The sequence below is a fragment of the Vigna umbellata genome, chromosome 1 (genome assembly GCF_029865625.1).
Source record: "Vigna umbellata cultivar VRB3 chromosome 1, Vumbellata_1.0, whole genome shotgun sequence".
NCBI lineage: Eukaryota > Viridiplantae > Streptophyta > Magnoliopsida > Fabales > Fabaceae > Vigna > Vigna umbellata.
In genome coordinates, this window is record NC_142165.1 from 29,694,916 (window position 1) to 29,711,767 (window position 16,852).

General features: G+C 39.0%; 1 protein-coding gene across 2 annotated transcripts in view; it reads right to left on the bottom strand.

Moving 5' to 3' along the window:
* The window catches only part of LOC124819700 (TLC ATP/ADP transporter), a 42,046-nt gene that overhangs the window by 15,999 nt on the left and 9,195 nt on the right, over window positions 1–16,852 (bottom strand). For both annotated transcript variants that reach the window (XM_088102764.1, XM_088102758.1), the window contains exons 8-9: window positions 16,206–16,416; window positions 5,114–5,227 (exon numbers count right to left, since the gene is read on the bottom strand). In XM_088102764.1, the coding sequence (XP_087958890.1) occupies window positions 5,114–5,227; window positions 16,206–16,416 (325 nt within the window). The remainder of the gene's footprint in view (window positions 1–5,113; window positions 5,228–16,205; window positions 16,417–16,852) is intronic.

The following is a 16,852-nucleotide window of genomic DNA, read 5'->3' on the forward strand; positions in this document are numbered from 1 at the left end:
TATTATACTAAGATATGGCCTTGTTTACTCTAATTCACTTTGGCTGAATACCCTCTCAGAATATCTCTCTCATTATTCTAATTAGTTTCCCGCCCATCCTAACCACTGCGGCACTTAGGATGCTTCCTCGCTGATTCCAACCGTTCGGTATGGTTGCTTCTGTTATCTGTCATTCGGTCCGCACGCTCCCCGCCTCCCACCGTTTGGCTTGGTCGCTCCCCCCGTTCGGTCTGGTCACTCCCCCTTGTCTACCATTTGGCCAACACGCTCCCCGCCTCCCACCATTCGGCTTGGTCGCTCCCCGCCTTCCATTGTTCGGTCTGGTCGCACCCACTTGTCTACCATTCAGCCAACTCGCTCCCCGCCTTCTACCGTTCGGTCCCTTTCTCTCTCTCCTATACCTCCTTCTCTCATACCCTTTCCAGCCCCTAACATTACCCACCGCCTGAGGATCAACCTTGTCCTCCAGGTTGAAATTTGGATATTGGTCTCTGATGGTCATGGCATCTTCCCACGTTGTTCCATCCGGTCCCCCCTCTTGCCATTCTATTAACACTTGTTGCACTTCGTCCTCTCCTTGTAGTACCTGTCTTCTATCCAAAATTCTGATAAGCTAAAAGGACGGTCCCTCCACCAGCAAATCTGTTGGCAATTCCTTCCCCCCACTGCCTTCTTCAACTGGGATACATGGAAAACTAGATGTATCCTTGCGGTATCTGGCAATTGAAGCTTAAAAGCCACTTCTCCGATCTTCAGTGTGACTTGGAAAGGTCCAAAATATCGAGCGGCTAACTTAGGATGCAGTCTAGACAACATCGAGGTCTGTCTATGTGGTCTGATCTTTAAGTACACCCAATCTCCCACCTCCACATCTGCTGGTCTCCTTGCTTTGTTGGTCTGCTTGACCATGAGTTCCTGAGCCCTTGCTAAATGAAATTTTAGTTGTTTAGTGCTTCGTCCCATGTCTGAAACTCTTGGCCGACATCTTTCACTAAGGTCTCTCCTGGCATGAACCTGTGCAAAGAGGGGGGAGATCTCCCATCTGATTCAGGATGAAAGACTGTGCTCATCTTCAATTGGGTCCCCTACAGTTTAAACAGCTCCTTCCAGAAGATACTTAGAAATAGTGGCTTCGTGTCACTAACGATAGATACAGGTACCCCATGCAACTGGACAATCTCCTTAACAAACACTTCAGCTATGGTACAGGCGGAATAGGGGTGTTTCAGTGGTAAGAAATGTCCATATTTACTAAGACGGTCTACTTCTACCAAGACAGCATCATACCCGTGGGATTTCGGCAACTTCACTATAAAATCCATACTTATTTCCTCCCAAATGGCGTTGGTTATGGGCAAAGGCTGCAGCAAGCCCTGCGGAGAGGATGACAAATATTTATGTTGTTGGCACACTAGGCAGCTCGCAACAAAGTCAGTCACTGCCTTCTTCATTCCTATCCAATAAAGTGATTATGTCACCTTGCGATAAGTCCAATAAACCCCTAAATGCCCTCCTGTCTAAGTCGTGTGAAACTCTGCTATCAGCTTAGGTACCCAGGCCGATTGAGCTGAAATCACAAGCCTCCCTTTATAGTGCAAACGGTCATGTTCTAGGTAAAAGATGGATGCGAGTTGGGGTCCTTTTTCAGGTCTCCTATCACCTTCTTTAGTACCTGAGTACGTAAACTTTCCTGACACAACCTCTCACACACTCACACAATAAACAATGGTGAAACGCTGAATAGACCTCTTTATTAAATGGAAATAACTGTATCAAAGGAAATAAACAATAACTAGGAGCAGGGTCTCGGTCAGTTACCTGAGAGCCTAACCTCTCTTACAAAACTCACAATCAAAAAAACATATCTCCTCCCCCTAGGTTTCCCCTATCTTATTCCTAATCACTCCCTCTCGAAAAGGTAAAGAATAAAAGTAATTACGCCTATTTATTATGATTATCTGGTAAGAATATCTTTATCCTTATTTACCCTATTTAACTTATATGTAATAATATCCTGAGATACGACCATAAATTCTAATAAATGTCCCGCCCATCCTAACTGTTGTGTCAGTTAGGATGCTCCCCACTACTCCCAACCGTTCGGTCCTCTTTCTCTCTTCCTTCTACCGCTCGGCCAGGTCCCTCTCCACCTTCTATCATTTGATCCGCTCGCTCCCTGTTATTAACCGTTCCGCCATCGTGCTCCACCCTTTCCACCGTTCGGCCCATGTCCTCTACCATTCGGCCATTGTGCTCCACCCTTTCCACCATTCGGCCCATGTCCTCTACCGTTCGGTTCCCTTCTTTTTCTCTCCTATATCTCTTTCTCTCGTATACTTGCCAGCCCCTAACATATTCAGTACAAGTTGGGTGGGAAATAATTAGAATAAATAAAGGGAGAGTCTAAGGTTAAAGGCAGACTTTTGATTTGAGAGTTTAGTGAAGGAGGTTATGCTCCAGAATAATTGACAGAGGTTATGCTCCGAATTATTGTTTACTTTTGTTTATTCAGTTATTCTTATCAATAAAAGAGGTTTATTCATCCATTTTCTATTATCTATTTGTCTGTGAGAGTGCGTGAGAGATTGTTCTGGTTAAGTTTCGTACTCAGGTACGTAACAACTAGGTTCATACAAAAAAATGCCAACCAAATAATCCTGACGAATCCCCTTCAGAAACCCAACATATTGTTGAATATAATCCTCCATCAACACCAATTGGCGCAACCCAATTAGAATTTCAAAAGGATTTTGAAGCATTATGGGTTAAAAACGGCGGACAACGACTACCTTCAATGCTTCCCACGTAGGATTTGGATTGCAGATTTCCCACCACTGAAACTAATTAAGGCCCTCCCTTCCAAAGCAAGTATGACAGCCTGCATTCGTTCCTCCTCAATAACTTCCTTCAATCAAAAATAACATTCAAGACAATTAGTCCAACCATACACCTCCCCGCAAAAATTGGAATGTTCAGTTTCCTCCATTTTGAGGAAGACAAATGATGACTTGTCTCTTCCTCCCAATGTGACCCTTGACCAACATTAATCACTAAAGCAGTTTCTATTTAAGAGCAATTGCTCCTCTATGAATAATATCAGAAACAGTTTTCTAACAGATTCGTCGTAGAAAACCTTCAGAATTTAAACCACTTTACATGGATATCATGTTCATACAATTGTTGAAAAAAGATCAAAAAAAGCAGTTAAATCCAATTTATTCAGCAGTGATGCAGCTATGTTTCAAAAATTGCTTAAAAAGGGTCTTCAAAATACTAGTACCCACTTCCACTACTACAATTGCTCAGAAAGGTAATCATTTTGCAGGTTTTCATGTCCTCCACCAGAAAATAAGCTCCAAAGTTCTAAAGTGATTTGGAGCCTCATAACACATGGCTGACGATATTCATGTATTTAGAAAAGACACCAATTCCACAATAATTTTATTGTACGTAGTAGATAGAACAACTTCTAAAGTGATTGGTAAAGGTTTTGTGGTTACTTCTGACATCACTCTTGAATCAGTTTTATGTCCCTAAATTGGTCTGCAACTTACGGTGCAGCAGTAAATTAACCTGATATTTAAAATGCAAAACTAAATTTCTTCCGCACATGTAAATTTGAGGATCATGACTCAAGTAGGAAGATTGGCAACGCTAAGGAATGATCAGAGCGCTACCATTTCAGGTCAGAAGATCGAAAAAAAAACATCAATACTGCCCATGTGTAGTTGCTTGATCAATGGATATAGAATACCAATCTCCCCTGTAATCGCAAAGAGATTCCTAAGCGTTCAATATTCTTGAGCAAAAACAAGAATCTGAATGCACACTTGAGCATGGGTGTTCTTTGCATTCTTGGGATGAATTCACTTGTCCATAAAGACAACCTTAGGAGAACGGATGTAGATACCAAGAGCCAACCACAAGAAATTTCCTCATGTCTACTTTACAAGTGGGGGCATTCCATAATTATTGAAACAGTTTGCATTTCCAAAAGGGGTTATCCACTATCTATTTTTTTCTTTTTTGGCAACATATGCATCTACCGGTTAAGTTACCAGAAAAAAAATATTGTGAAATAAATGTTACTGGCAACAATTTTTTAAAAGAAAATTATTAAATCAATGGTAACTTCTTATAGTTTTTGTTGGAAGTCCAACATCGAAAAGAGATAAGGTCAATTTAGAATATATATATATATATATATATATATATATATAAGTGCAAACCTCACCTTACAAGCTAGTTTTGTGGAATTGAGTTAGACTTAAAGTCCACTTATTAACAACTTTAAAAAAAACTAAATCTAAAACCTAATTTAGGTTTTTTACAGCTTTGAAACTTAAAACTAAAGCACTTAGATTGCCCTTAATTACTTTGTGAACCAGACTACATGTAACTTTCATCAATAGTTCTATAATTTATTGTTTTACCGTTGATAGTCATTGTACAATGGTTAGAATTTTGACGTTTGCAGGGTTCTTCCCCGAAAGCAATTTGTGATATTTGAGCTGGATCTCCTGGTGATAGAAGGTACACCTCTATATAATGTGTTCTTACTAGAGGGCCAACTCTACCTCATGGAAAAGAAAAATGCAGACCATAGTTGCTAGATCAAATACTAATACAGAATATTGAATTATGCCTCTTACGTGTTAACTTACTATTAGAAAAATATTTTCAAGAATCGCTTCAATGTGAGAACTCATCATTTCATCACAGAATATCTAAATCTAGCTTGAGCTCTAAGAATTACCTATATATAAAGATGGGTTCTTGTGCTATGCTAAGGGTAATTTTAGAAACGCAAACTCAGAAATTTATACTTAGTCTACCAGCCTTGTCAAATTTTATTATTAGAAACAAGTTTGAACTTGTTGTAATTAGAGGAAAATCTTCCTAATTAGAGAAAATATCTGTAGCATCTCCTAATTTATTTTTCAGTATATTGTTTCCTTGTTTCCTTTTTTTGGAAGAATAGATTATTACAAATAGGTGTAAGGAGAATGTAATAGACATGAATGATAATAATAAAATTCATTCTCTATTCAAGTGAACTCAACTGTGAAAGAAAGATGAATATGTACCATGAGTTATTTCAGGAAGAGCTTACCGTCAAGGATAGCTGTCCACCAAGAATGAAAACAGCAATAAAGCTATTTATCTGGGCAAACAACTTTCTTCTTCCAGCAGAGCTGGTAACTGTGGTAGCAATCACACTCACTTTCTGCAATAACAGACTCCAAGCTTCAGAGGAAATATTTACAGACCAATGGGTGCTTGAAATTCCAACTTAAATCAAGCATAAATAAACATAGCATCGGAAATTAATCATCAAAAATTCAGTGCTCAAATAGCATCAATTAAATTGTTTGTATGGGTTACACTCGTATTTCATTAATAGCTTGCTTGCAGTAAACTAGAGGGGTTGTTATTATAAAAAATAAGCAGCAGATCCTGTACAATCAAGAATATATAAATATGTGTTTTTATTTATTTCCATATCATATATTTATTATTAGAGGATACCAAATCTCCTCTACTTATTGTATTGATTTTTCTCTCTCAATATAAATAAAGAATCCGTGTTCTCTCAAAAACACAATTTCAGTTCAATGTCTCTCTCTTTCCTATAGTTTAACATGGAATCTAGAGCCCTCTTCAAAACCAGGTTGGCCTGGTGCACTCATTGTCTCCTGAGGGTTTTTATTTTTTTCAACAAACCTTTATCTAGTAACTCATTTTGAATGGGACTTGTTCCAGTTGGACGTAAAGAATGTCTTCGTGCAACTTTAGAAGACGTGTGTACATGGAGACTCCCACAGGATTCGAAACTCATAGTAGAAGGAATAAGCTATGGTTTTTAAAAAAAACCTTATATGATTTTAAGCAATCTCCAATAGCATGATTTGGGAGATTTAAAAAGCAATGGATTCTTTAGGATACAAGCAAAGCCAAGGACATCATAATTTATTCATAAATCACTTCATTAAAGGTAAACTCACTATACTACTAGTCTATGTGTGATAGGTTCTTGTGATCAAGAACCTATGGAAAAAAACACTCGAGAACACACAAAGATAAGTTCTCTGAATTATACAGCCTCCTTTTATTGAAAAGAATCAACAAGAATGGTATTACAACGTAACCCGAGAGCTTAACCTCCCTCCAAAGAACTACAAGAGTTCCCGCAAAACAATAATACTCCAAAACTAAACCCAACCAACCACTAATCCCCTTTTATATCACTTACTAACAGCACTAACAGAAACTATTCCTAACTGCCTTGGCACTTAGGCTCTGTGACTTTACCCCTCCTCCTATATACAATTAACTCCCTAACATTACTCCCCTCTCCTCCAACAACCTTGTCCCCAAGGTTGAACTCCGGGTATTGTTCTTGTATAGTCACCTCATCTTCCCATGTGGCACTCTCTTGTCCCCCTTCTTGCCATTCTATCAAAACTTAGGGTATTTCCTCTGTTCCCAGTTGTCGAGTTCTCCTGTCCAGCACCTTGGCTGGCCTAAACATTGGTCCATCTGCTTGTAACTCAGCTGGAAGCTCTTTTTCAACTTTCTTCTCCCCCACAGCTTTCTTCAGTTGGGAAACGTGGAATATTGGATGGATTCTGGCCGCCTCTGGTAATTGCAACCTAAACGCAACTTTCCCAATCTACTGTAATACCTCAAAGGGTCCATAATACCTTGCCGATAGCTTCAGATGTAATCGAGTAGGCATGGATGATTGTCTATGGGGTCTAATCTTTAAATAGACCCAATCGCCTATCTTAATGTCTGATTCTTTCCTTTTTTTATTTGCCTGATTACTCATCGCCTCTTGTGCTTGCCTTAAATGCATTTTAAGCTGTTTCAAAGCTTCATCCCTTGTCATCAAATCTTGAACCACCGACTCCACCGTTGTCTCCCCAGGAATAAACCGACTCAAAGCTGGAGGTGCTCTTCCATAAACTATTTCAAAAGGGGAACACCTGGCTACACTTTGATAACTGGTATTATACCAGTACTCAGCCCAAGGAAGCATCAACTTCCAACTCCTCGGCTGCTCTGAGAAAAAACACCTCAAATACCCCTCCAAAATTTTGTTCACCACTTCAGTCTGGCCATCCGACTCAGGATGATATGTTGTGCTCATACTAAGCTGAGTACCCTGCATCCTGAAGAGCTCCTTCCAAAATACACTCAAAAACAGGGGGTCTCTATCACTGACTACTGACATAAGGATCCCATGTAACCTCACTATTTCTTGAACGAACCTCTCTGCAAGCGTGCGAGCCGAATAAGGATGTTTCAAAGCAATAAAGTGACTATACTTACTCAGCCTGTCAACTACCACCAGTATTGCGTCAAACCCGTGCGACTTGGGTAGCTTAACAATGAAATCAAGGCTTATTTCTTCCCAAATAGCTTGTGGAATCGGTAATGGCTGCAAAAGACCCTGAGGAGAGGCAGCTAGGTACTTGTGCTGTTGACAGATTACGCACCCCGCAACAAAATCAGTCACCGTCCTCTTCATTCCTGGCCAATATAGTGATTGGGCAATTTTCCGGTAAGTACGAAACACACCCGAATGACCTCCTGTACTCGTCTCATGAAACTCCGCTAGAAGCTTGGGAATCCAACTTGATTTAGCTGCTAAAACCAACCGTCCTTTATAATGAATGCGATCATTCTCCATCGTGTATGCTTCGTGGCTCGTTGGGTCCTCCTTGAGATCATCCATAATCTTTCGCAGCATGTCATCTTCTTCTACTTCTTTTAAAACCTCTTGAAAGTCATGCCAATAAGGCCTGGAAAGTGCCCGTAGTTCTCCCTCCTCTGTACCCCCTTCTTCTTTACGAGACAAGGCGTATGCTACCTTGTTGGAGCTTCCTAATTTATAAACTATTTCGAAATCATACCCCATCAACTTGGCTATCCAATTCTGCTGGCTATGCGTCGTTATTCTTTGCTCCAACAGATACTTGAGGCTGCGCTGATCCGTATAAACCACAAACCTCCTCCCCAATAGATAGGGTCTCCAATGTTGGATGGCCATAACCAACGCCATTAACTCCTTCTCATAAATTGACTTAGACCGAGACCCCTCAGACAATGCCCTGCTGAAGAAAGCAATGGGTTTCTTATGTTGCATCAATACAGCGCTCACTCCACTCCCAGAAGCATCACACTCCACATGAAATTCCTGTGTAAAGTCGGGCAGTGTTAGCACCGGTGCTGTTGTCATTGCCTTTTTTAGAGATTCCATGGCTGCCCAGGCCTCCCCAGACCACTCAAACTTTCCTTTTTTCAACAACTCCGTGAGAGGTTTAGCTAGCTCCCCATACTTCGGCACAAACCTCCTATAATACCCCGTTAAACCCAAAAAAGCTCTCAATGCTTTCAAATTCTTGGGTTCTTCCCACTCCAGCATGGCCCTTACCTTCTCCCGATCCATCTCCACTCCTTTCTCCAAAATCTAGTGCCCCAAGTATTGAATCCTCCTTTTCCCAAACTCACATTTCTTTTGATTTGCTACCCACTCCTTCTCTTCCAGCAGCTGCAGTACCAATGTTAAGTGGTGGAGATGCTCTTCCCAGGAAGAGTTGTACACCAATATGTCATCAAAAAAAACCAATACCCATTTCCTCAAATAAGGTGCCATTAATCTGTTCATGGCACTTTGAAACGTTGCCGGGGCATTCATTAACCCGAAAGGCATCACCATAAATTCGAACAAGCCTTGGTGGGTTCTGAAAGCAGTTTTGTGGATGTCCTCCTCTCTCATTCGTATCTGGTGGTAACCCGCCTTCAAGTCTAGCTTAGAGAAAAATCTAGCACCCTTGAGCTCATCCAATAGTTCTTCAATTACCGGAATAGGAAATTTATCCGGTACAGTAGCCTTGTTCAATGCCCGATAATCCACACAAAATCTCCAGCTTCCATATTTCTTTTTCACTAAAATTACCGGGCTGGAAAACGGGCTTTGACTGGGTCGAATAATACCAGCCCGAAGCATATCTGCTACCTGTTTCTCGAGCTCCTCTTTCACGAAGAAAGGATACCTATAAGGCCTTACATTTATAGGATCCTTACCCTCCTTAAGCACTATTCGGTGCTGTGAATCACGTGAAGGAGGTAGTCCCTCTCTCTCCATAAACACCTTGCAGTGGGCCCGCAACACTTTTATGAGGTCTGTCTTCTGTTGCTCCGTCAAATCATCCTTCACGTCACCGTCTCCCCTGGCCTCCACTATGCACAGTTCCCACACCAAGAACCATGACTCAGCGTCTGTGATTTTTGTAAGTGCGCCTGGCTCCACCAGCTGTCTTGCCAAGGCTGGGTCACCGCAGATTTTCTTCTTCTCTCCATCCACCACATACTGCATAGACATCTCTTTCCAGTTAATAACCACCTCACCCAGTTTTGCCAACCATGCAATACCCAATATTAAATCCACTCCACCGAGATCAAACACATGCATGTCCTCCTCTACCTTCACATTACCCAGCTTCAATCCCACCTTTTCACATCGCCCCCTGGTCCACTTCTTACACCTGTCACCCAAACTCACCGCATATGTGGCCGTTTCTGTTACCGGAAGCCTCAGTTCCTCCACCACCTTCCGGCTGATGAAATTATGGCTGGCTCCGCTATCGATCAAGACTACCACTCGTTTTTCTCCTATCAACCCGGTCAATTTCATGGATTTGGGAGGCGTTAGACCCTCCGCCGAGCAAGCCGAGAGCTCCATGGGTTTCGCCTCAAGGCCAGCGTTTTCCTCCAACTCGCCCTCCTCGTCCTTCGCCAAAAGCAGTACTCTCAAGCCCTTCTCCGCACACCGGTGACCCGGTGCGAACGGTCCTCCGCATCGGAAGCACCTCCCTTCTTCCCTCCTCTTCAGATACTCTAGATAAGGTAAGTTTCTGACCATTCGATTCTTATTTTCTCCTCCGGCCGAGCCATTGGCCCTCGCATTGGTGCTATTAGCCACCGTCGCACCTTCTCTCCTGGCCGTACTAGCTCCTTCTAACCCACCAGCCCTCGTCGCGATACTGCGATCTCCATCAGTCCTCACTATCGCCGTCGCAGTTCGATTACCCACGTGGGTCATCTTGAGCCCGTTCCAACCTCCTCCGGATGCACGGTTTATGGCGTCCTCCACGTCTCTCACAACCCTGATTGCGACCATCAAATCAGGGGGACTCTGAATTCTAACCTGGCCTTTAATATCTTCACGTAACCCCGCCAGAAAGAAACCCAAAATCAGCTCCTCCGATAGGCCCTGGGTCTGACCTAGTAACATCTCAAAACTTCTTACAAACTCTTCCAGCGCTCCTTCTTGCCTCAGGGTGGCCATCTGTTCGTAAACTGTTCCCCGGAACCCACCACCGAATCGATTGATCAACCCATCCTTCAAACCCATCCACGTCCGATTCTTGGTTTTCTCCCGCCAATACTTGAACCAATAACTCGCGCTTCCCTCCATACTAATGTAAGCGAGTTCGACCTTATCCTCCTCTGCTACCTTCTGAATGTCAAAAAATCTTTCAGCCCGATTAATCCAAATGTATGGGTCTCCTCCGCCTTCGAATGATGGCAGTTCCACCTTCTTCCTCCAATTGACCGCGATTCCCCCAGTATCGCCCCTCCCTGGGTTCTCGAGAACACAGAAAGAGAAGTTCTCTGAATTATACAGCCTCCTTTTATTGAAAAGAATCAACAAGAATGGTGTTACAACGTAACCCGAGAGCTTAACCTCCCTCCAAAGAACTACAAAAGTTACCGCAAAACAATTATACTCCAAAACTAAACCCAACCAACCACTAATCCCCTTTTATATCACTTACTAACAGCACTAACAGAAACTATTCCTAACTGCCTTGGCAGTTAGGCTCTGTGACTTTACCCCTCCTCCTATATACAATTAACTCCCTAACAATGTGGATCATATGATTATTGCAGAAAATGATAAAATAGAAAAGTTGGTTCTAAAGAAAAGGTTGGAAGCCCAAGTTGAAATCAAAGAATTGGGAAAACTCAAGCATTTCCTTATGTAAAAGTTGCTAATTCCAAAAAAGGGATTTTCATATCTGAAAAAATATGTGCTTCATCTCTTCAAAGAAAATTGAACAAAAGAATTTTTGAAAGTGAAGCGAGCTCTCCTATAAAAAAGACCCAATATCAAATATTGTTAAGAAAACTTGTTTATCTATCACCGACAAGACCAAGAATTACTTATGCGGGTAGTGTGGTAAGATAGTTTATACATGATCCAAGAGAAAGATACATCTAGGTAGTTTAAAAAATTCTTCAGTACTTGAAGTCAAGCCTAGGAAAGGGTTGTTTTAAAGGAAGACACTTTGACCCTAAAAATATACAATGATATAGACTCACTAAGTTCTCTAATTGATAAAAAATCTACATTTGGGTACTATATGTTTCATGGAGAAATTTTGCTAACCTAGAGAAGCATGTGTGTGTGTAAAAGTCTACTAAAGTCATACTAGATGGCCTTAAAATAAAGGATGACATATGTTGTAATTAGAGGAAATATCTATAAAATATCTTCTTAGTTAAAGAAAATATCCATAGAATCTTCCTAATTAGAGAAAACATTTGTAGGGTCTTCTAGATCATTTTTCATTATATTGTTTCCTTATTTCCATTTTTTAGAAGATTAGATTTCTACAAATAGAAGTAAGGAGAATGTAATTGATATGAATGAAAATAATACAATCATTCTCTTTTCAAAGTTGGTATCAAAGCTCCCGATCTTGGGAGCTCTGTTTCTGCTACAACAATACCCACCGTTGTTGCTGTCCAATATCTTATAATTTATTACTCTTGATATGAAAGCTTATAAGGAAGAACTCGAGCGCTTGAAAGCAATGGTTGAATCAATGAGTAAGCCCTCTGGATCATGTACTTTGTCCACAGAAGGTAAGATTTGTCTCAATATTGTTGGTCATGTGTCTCAAGGTGTTTGGATTCTTGATTCAGGGGCAACTGATCATATGACACATTTTCGTGTGTCCTTTGCCTCATATGGTAAAACAAATAGAGAACAACTTATTACAATTGTGAATGGTCAAGGTATACATATATGCAGCTCTGGGAATATAATTTTAGGCTCATCTATTGTAATAAAGGATGTTTAATGTTTCACAATTAGCCAACAGTCTTATCTTTATACAAAAAATTACAAAGAATGTAAATTGTTCAGTAGCATTTTTCTCAACTTATTGTGTTTTTCAAGACCTTGCCACGGGGAAGACGATTTTAAATGCTAAGGAGCAAAGTGAGTTGTATCTGTTGGAGTCTGATGACCAAAGCAAAACAAAAATCATGAGCGAACAAGTTACATTTGAGACGTGGGCAAATTCCCAAATATGTTACATCATAAAAGGTTTGGGCATCCTTCACTCAATCCTATCATGTCCTTATTTTCTCATTCCTTTATCAAGGACTCTGTTGAGTCTTTTAATTGTGAAATTTGCTAGTTATCAAAATACCATCGTGCATCTTATCCTATTATTAATAAAAGGAGTACTTCTCCATTTGATTTAATTCACTCTGACATTTGGGGACCTGTCGTAGGATCTATTTTCGAAGCCAAATGGTTTGTTACCTTTATTAACAATTGTACCAGTATCACGTGGGCATACTTTATGAAAAATAAATCAGAAGTTTTCCAAATCTATGTTACTTTTTTTCGTCTTGTCCAAAATCAATTTGAAAAAAATATCAAAAGAATCAAGTCTGATAATGGTACTGACTATGTGAATCATGAATTTCTCAATTTTTTGTCTCAAAATGGTATTGTTCATGAACTAACATATGTAAACACCCTTCAACAAAATAGGGTTGCAAAAAGAAAGAATCGTCATCTTATTGAAGTAACTAGAGCTCTTCATTTTCAAATGTTTGTTCCAAAAAATTGTTGGGAAGGTGTGTTAACTGCCATATATCCCATCAACAAGTTAACCACCCATATCTTAAATGGCATTAGTCCTACAGAGTCTCTATTGTCTTTTGTTCCTTCTTCCCCCCTAATAACGGGTCTACCTAGTCAAGTCTTTCGATGTAATGTTTTTGTTCAGTCTCATCATCCTAACCATAGTAAATTAGATCGCAAAGTTCTTAAATGTTTATTTATTGGATATCCTTCTAATAAAAAAGGGTACAAATGTTATCATCTTCAGAGTTATCGCTTCTTTATCACCACGGATGTCACCTTTCATGAAACAAAATCCTTTTGTCACTCTACCACTTTAAGTGGAGAAAGCAATTGAAGTGGGTGAACTTTCCTTCTTGTCATTACCATGTTTGTCCTTGCAGGATGCCCAAGATCTGAACAATGAAGCTTACCATAATCCACAGTGAGGAAAAAGAGGAAGAAAGCAAATTTTTTAGCAAAAAACATGAAAGCAGAAAACAACCCACTTCGACTCTCAAGCAAGAAAAATTGTCTAATCCGGAGATGAGGATCCTTGAAGATAACAGTGAGGAGGTAAGTAATACTGAGGATTTACCCATTGCATTTAGAAACGAAAGAAAATCATGTGCTAAATATCCTATTTCTCAGTATGTTTGTACTAACAATCTCTCTGATAAGCACAAAAGCTTTATTGCTGCAATTGATGCCACAGAAATTCCTACCTCAATCCAAGAGGTCATAAAACTTGAACATTGGAATCAAGCCATGAAAGAAGAGATGAATGCATTAGAAAGAAATTCAACTTGGGAGATTGTTGATAAGCCAAGAGACAAGAAGACAGTCGGGTGTAGATGGATATTCACGGTACAAAATAAGGTGGATGGGACAATAGAAAGATATAAAGCTAGATTAGTGGCAAAAGACTATATCCAAACTTATAGGATTGACTATGAGGAGACATTTTCCACGGTGGCAAAGATAATTACAGTTCGAGTTGTTCTCGCTTTGGCTGGTCATTTTGGTTAGGACTTACACCAGTTGGATGTGAAGAATGACTTTCTTCATGGAAATATAGAAGAGGAAGTGTACGTGGAGATTCCCCCAAGTTTTGAACTGAAAAATGAAAGAGACAAGGTACGCCTCCTAAAGAAAGCATTGTAAGCAATCACCTAGAGCATGGTTTGTAAGATGTACAAAAGCAATGTTTCCCTTGGGATACAGACAAAGCCAAAGAGATCATACACTATTCATAAAGCACACCTCTACAGGTAAACTCACTCTATTGCTTGCCTATGTGGATGATATGATTATTGGAGGAGATGATGAAACAGAAAAATTGGCAACCTAATTTGAAAAGAAAGATCTAAAAAACTCAAATATTTTCTTGGAATAGAGGTTGTTTACTCCAAGAACAGAGTTTTAATCTCTGAAAGGAAATATGTACTTCATCTCCTCAAAGAAACAAGAAAGTTGGAATGTAAAACCTCAACAATTCCTATAGAACAGAATCAAAAAATTGGAAGTGAAGAAAGTGCTTTTGTAGAGAATGCCCAGTATCAAAGATTGGTAGGAAAGTTGATTTATCTATCACACACAAGACCAAACATTGCTTATGCAGTTAGTGTACTAAGCCAATTTATGCATGATCCAAAAGAAAGACACATGCAAGCAATTGACAAAATTCTCTTGTACTTGAAGTCAAGTCCAAGAAAGGGGATATTATTCAAAAGGAAGACACGTTGACTATGAAAATATATACTAATGTTGACTATGTAAGTTCTATTATTGATAGAAAATATACTTCTCGGTATTGTGTGTTTCTTGAAGATAGTCTGGTAACGTGGAGGAGCAAAAGGCAAGATAGAGTTTCTCGTTCTAGTGCAAAAGCTATATTCGGAGCACATACTCAAGGAATGTGTGAAGGACTTTGGATGAAAATCATTTTGGATGACCTTAAAGTCAAGGTGGATCACCCTATGCAATTACACTGTGATAGTAAGTCTGCCATGAGCATTGTCCATAATCCAGTACAACTTGACAGGACCAAACACATTGAGATTGACAAACATTTCATCAAAGATAATCTAGACAGAAGCTTCGTGATTACAACTCATGTTCTTAGAGAACTTCAAATAGCATATATTTTTACAAAAGGGCTCCCTCCGGGTAGATTTCAAGATCTTGTAGGCAAGTGGGAATGATTGATATTCATTTACCAACTTGAGGGGGAGTGTTGTAATTATAGGAAAATGTTCATAATTAAAGAAAATATCTATAGGTAAGGAGATTTTAGTATATTGTTTCCTTATTTTCCTTTTTTAGAAGATTAGATTGTTACAAATACAGGTAAGAAGAATGTAATAGACATGAATGAAAATAATAAAATTTATTCTCTTTTTCAAGAAAAAGCTTTAGGCTCTAGATACCATATTGAGTATAGTAAAACTATATATAGGATTAATCTTCCTTGTGTAGAAAATACGCATAGGATAATTTGTTTATAATAATGAGAATGTGGACTAAGCCCAAATACAAATGAATATCTAAAAAAAACATAATTAACATAGGGACTATATTTCCCTAATTAACATAAAATGCAGTATATCTATAGATATCATATAAGAAAGAGTTATTTGAATGTTGTTTCTAATGTAGACCACAAAGTACGTATTTATATTAATTTACATAATCAAATACAATAAATTCTAGCCTAAGAATCAAGAATCAAGGATCAATGATCCTAATTTCCTAAAATTTGAAATCGCTAATGATTAACTAATCTGTAAGAGGTATCGAGTCACATTGTTTTTTGAAAGTTCTTTAAAGGCTTAAATATGTTTTTAATCCTTCAAATTTGGGGCACTATTTCTTTACTAAATATTTTCATGTTTTAGTCCTCCCATTTCACGAGCACCACTTCTTAGATTTGGCTTTACCTTGCTATGTCTTTCAGAAAATTTGATGAAAAGGAAACATGTTAGTAGAATTTTGTTATGCAATAGAGTTTTGTATATATCAAGAGTGTTAGCAACAAAAACTCTCAAACACTACCATTGGTTAAAATTTGTTAGAAACTAAATGATTATGAGTGAAACTCAATAAATAAGTGGAACTCAACATAATTAGTTTCAGTATTTCAATCAATAGTGGTGTATCGATTGCATTACTCATTGATACATGTCAGCACACATTCTAATGATTCAGGTAAACTTGTAATACAAAATGATGAAAACTAAAGATTTTATAACAGGACAGAAGATTAAATAACCTGAAAATAGAAGAATGAAGAGACAACTGCACTCAGCCAGATGAACAATGATACATGTAGCAGGTACGTTGATGACAATATAAGCCAGAGTCCTTCAAATATGGGCCAAATTGGAAGCTTCCCTGAAGTAGATGAATTTGGAGAACCTCTTGGAGTATGTTCTGTCTTTTGAATCTCATCAGTCTTGTTTTCATGATTGGAATCAGATTTTCTATATTCAAGATAAATAAATAAGTATGATTCTATCCCTACTGATGCCATGCATTAAATATACATTAAATTAACTCAAAAACAAAAGTTTAATGAGATGCACATGATTCCCTCATATTTATCACCTGAGTGTGTTCGTTTTTGACATCTGTTCCTATCTATCTATCCATGCTTTTCAGAATAATATTTACTTTATATTTTTTATTTTTTAAACTAAAAATGGTGAAATCACGAGACTTTAGGTATAGAGAGAGCAAAATGATACAGTTGATTTAGAAATTGGACAAAGAACAAAAAAATCTTATTGAGGACCACTAATTTCTGACCAGTCAACATATCGGTATAGCACCAGATTAGGTAGAATAGGAAGGATGAATGATTTGGATATTCGAGAGATGCAGAAACTCGACCAGTCGTCCACTACAAAAACATGAGAA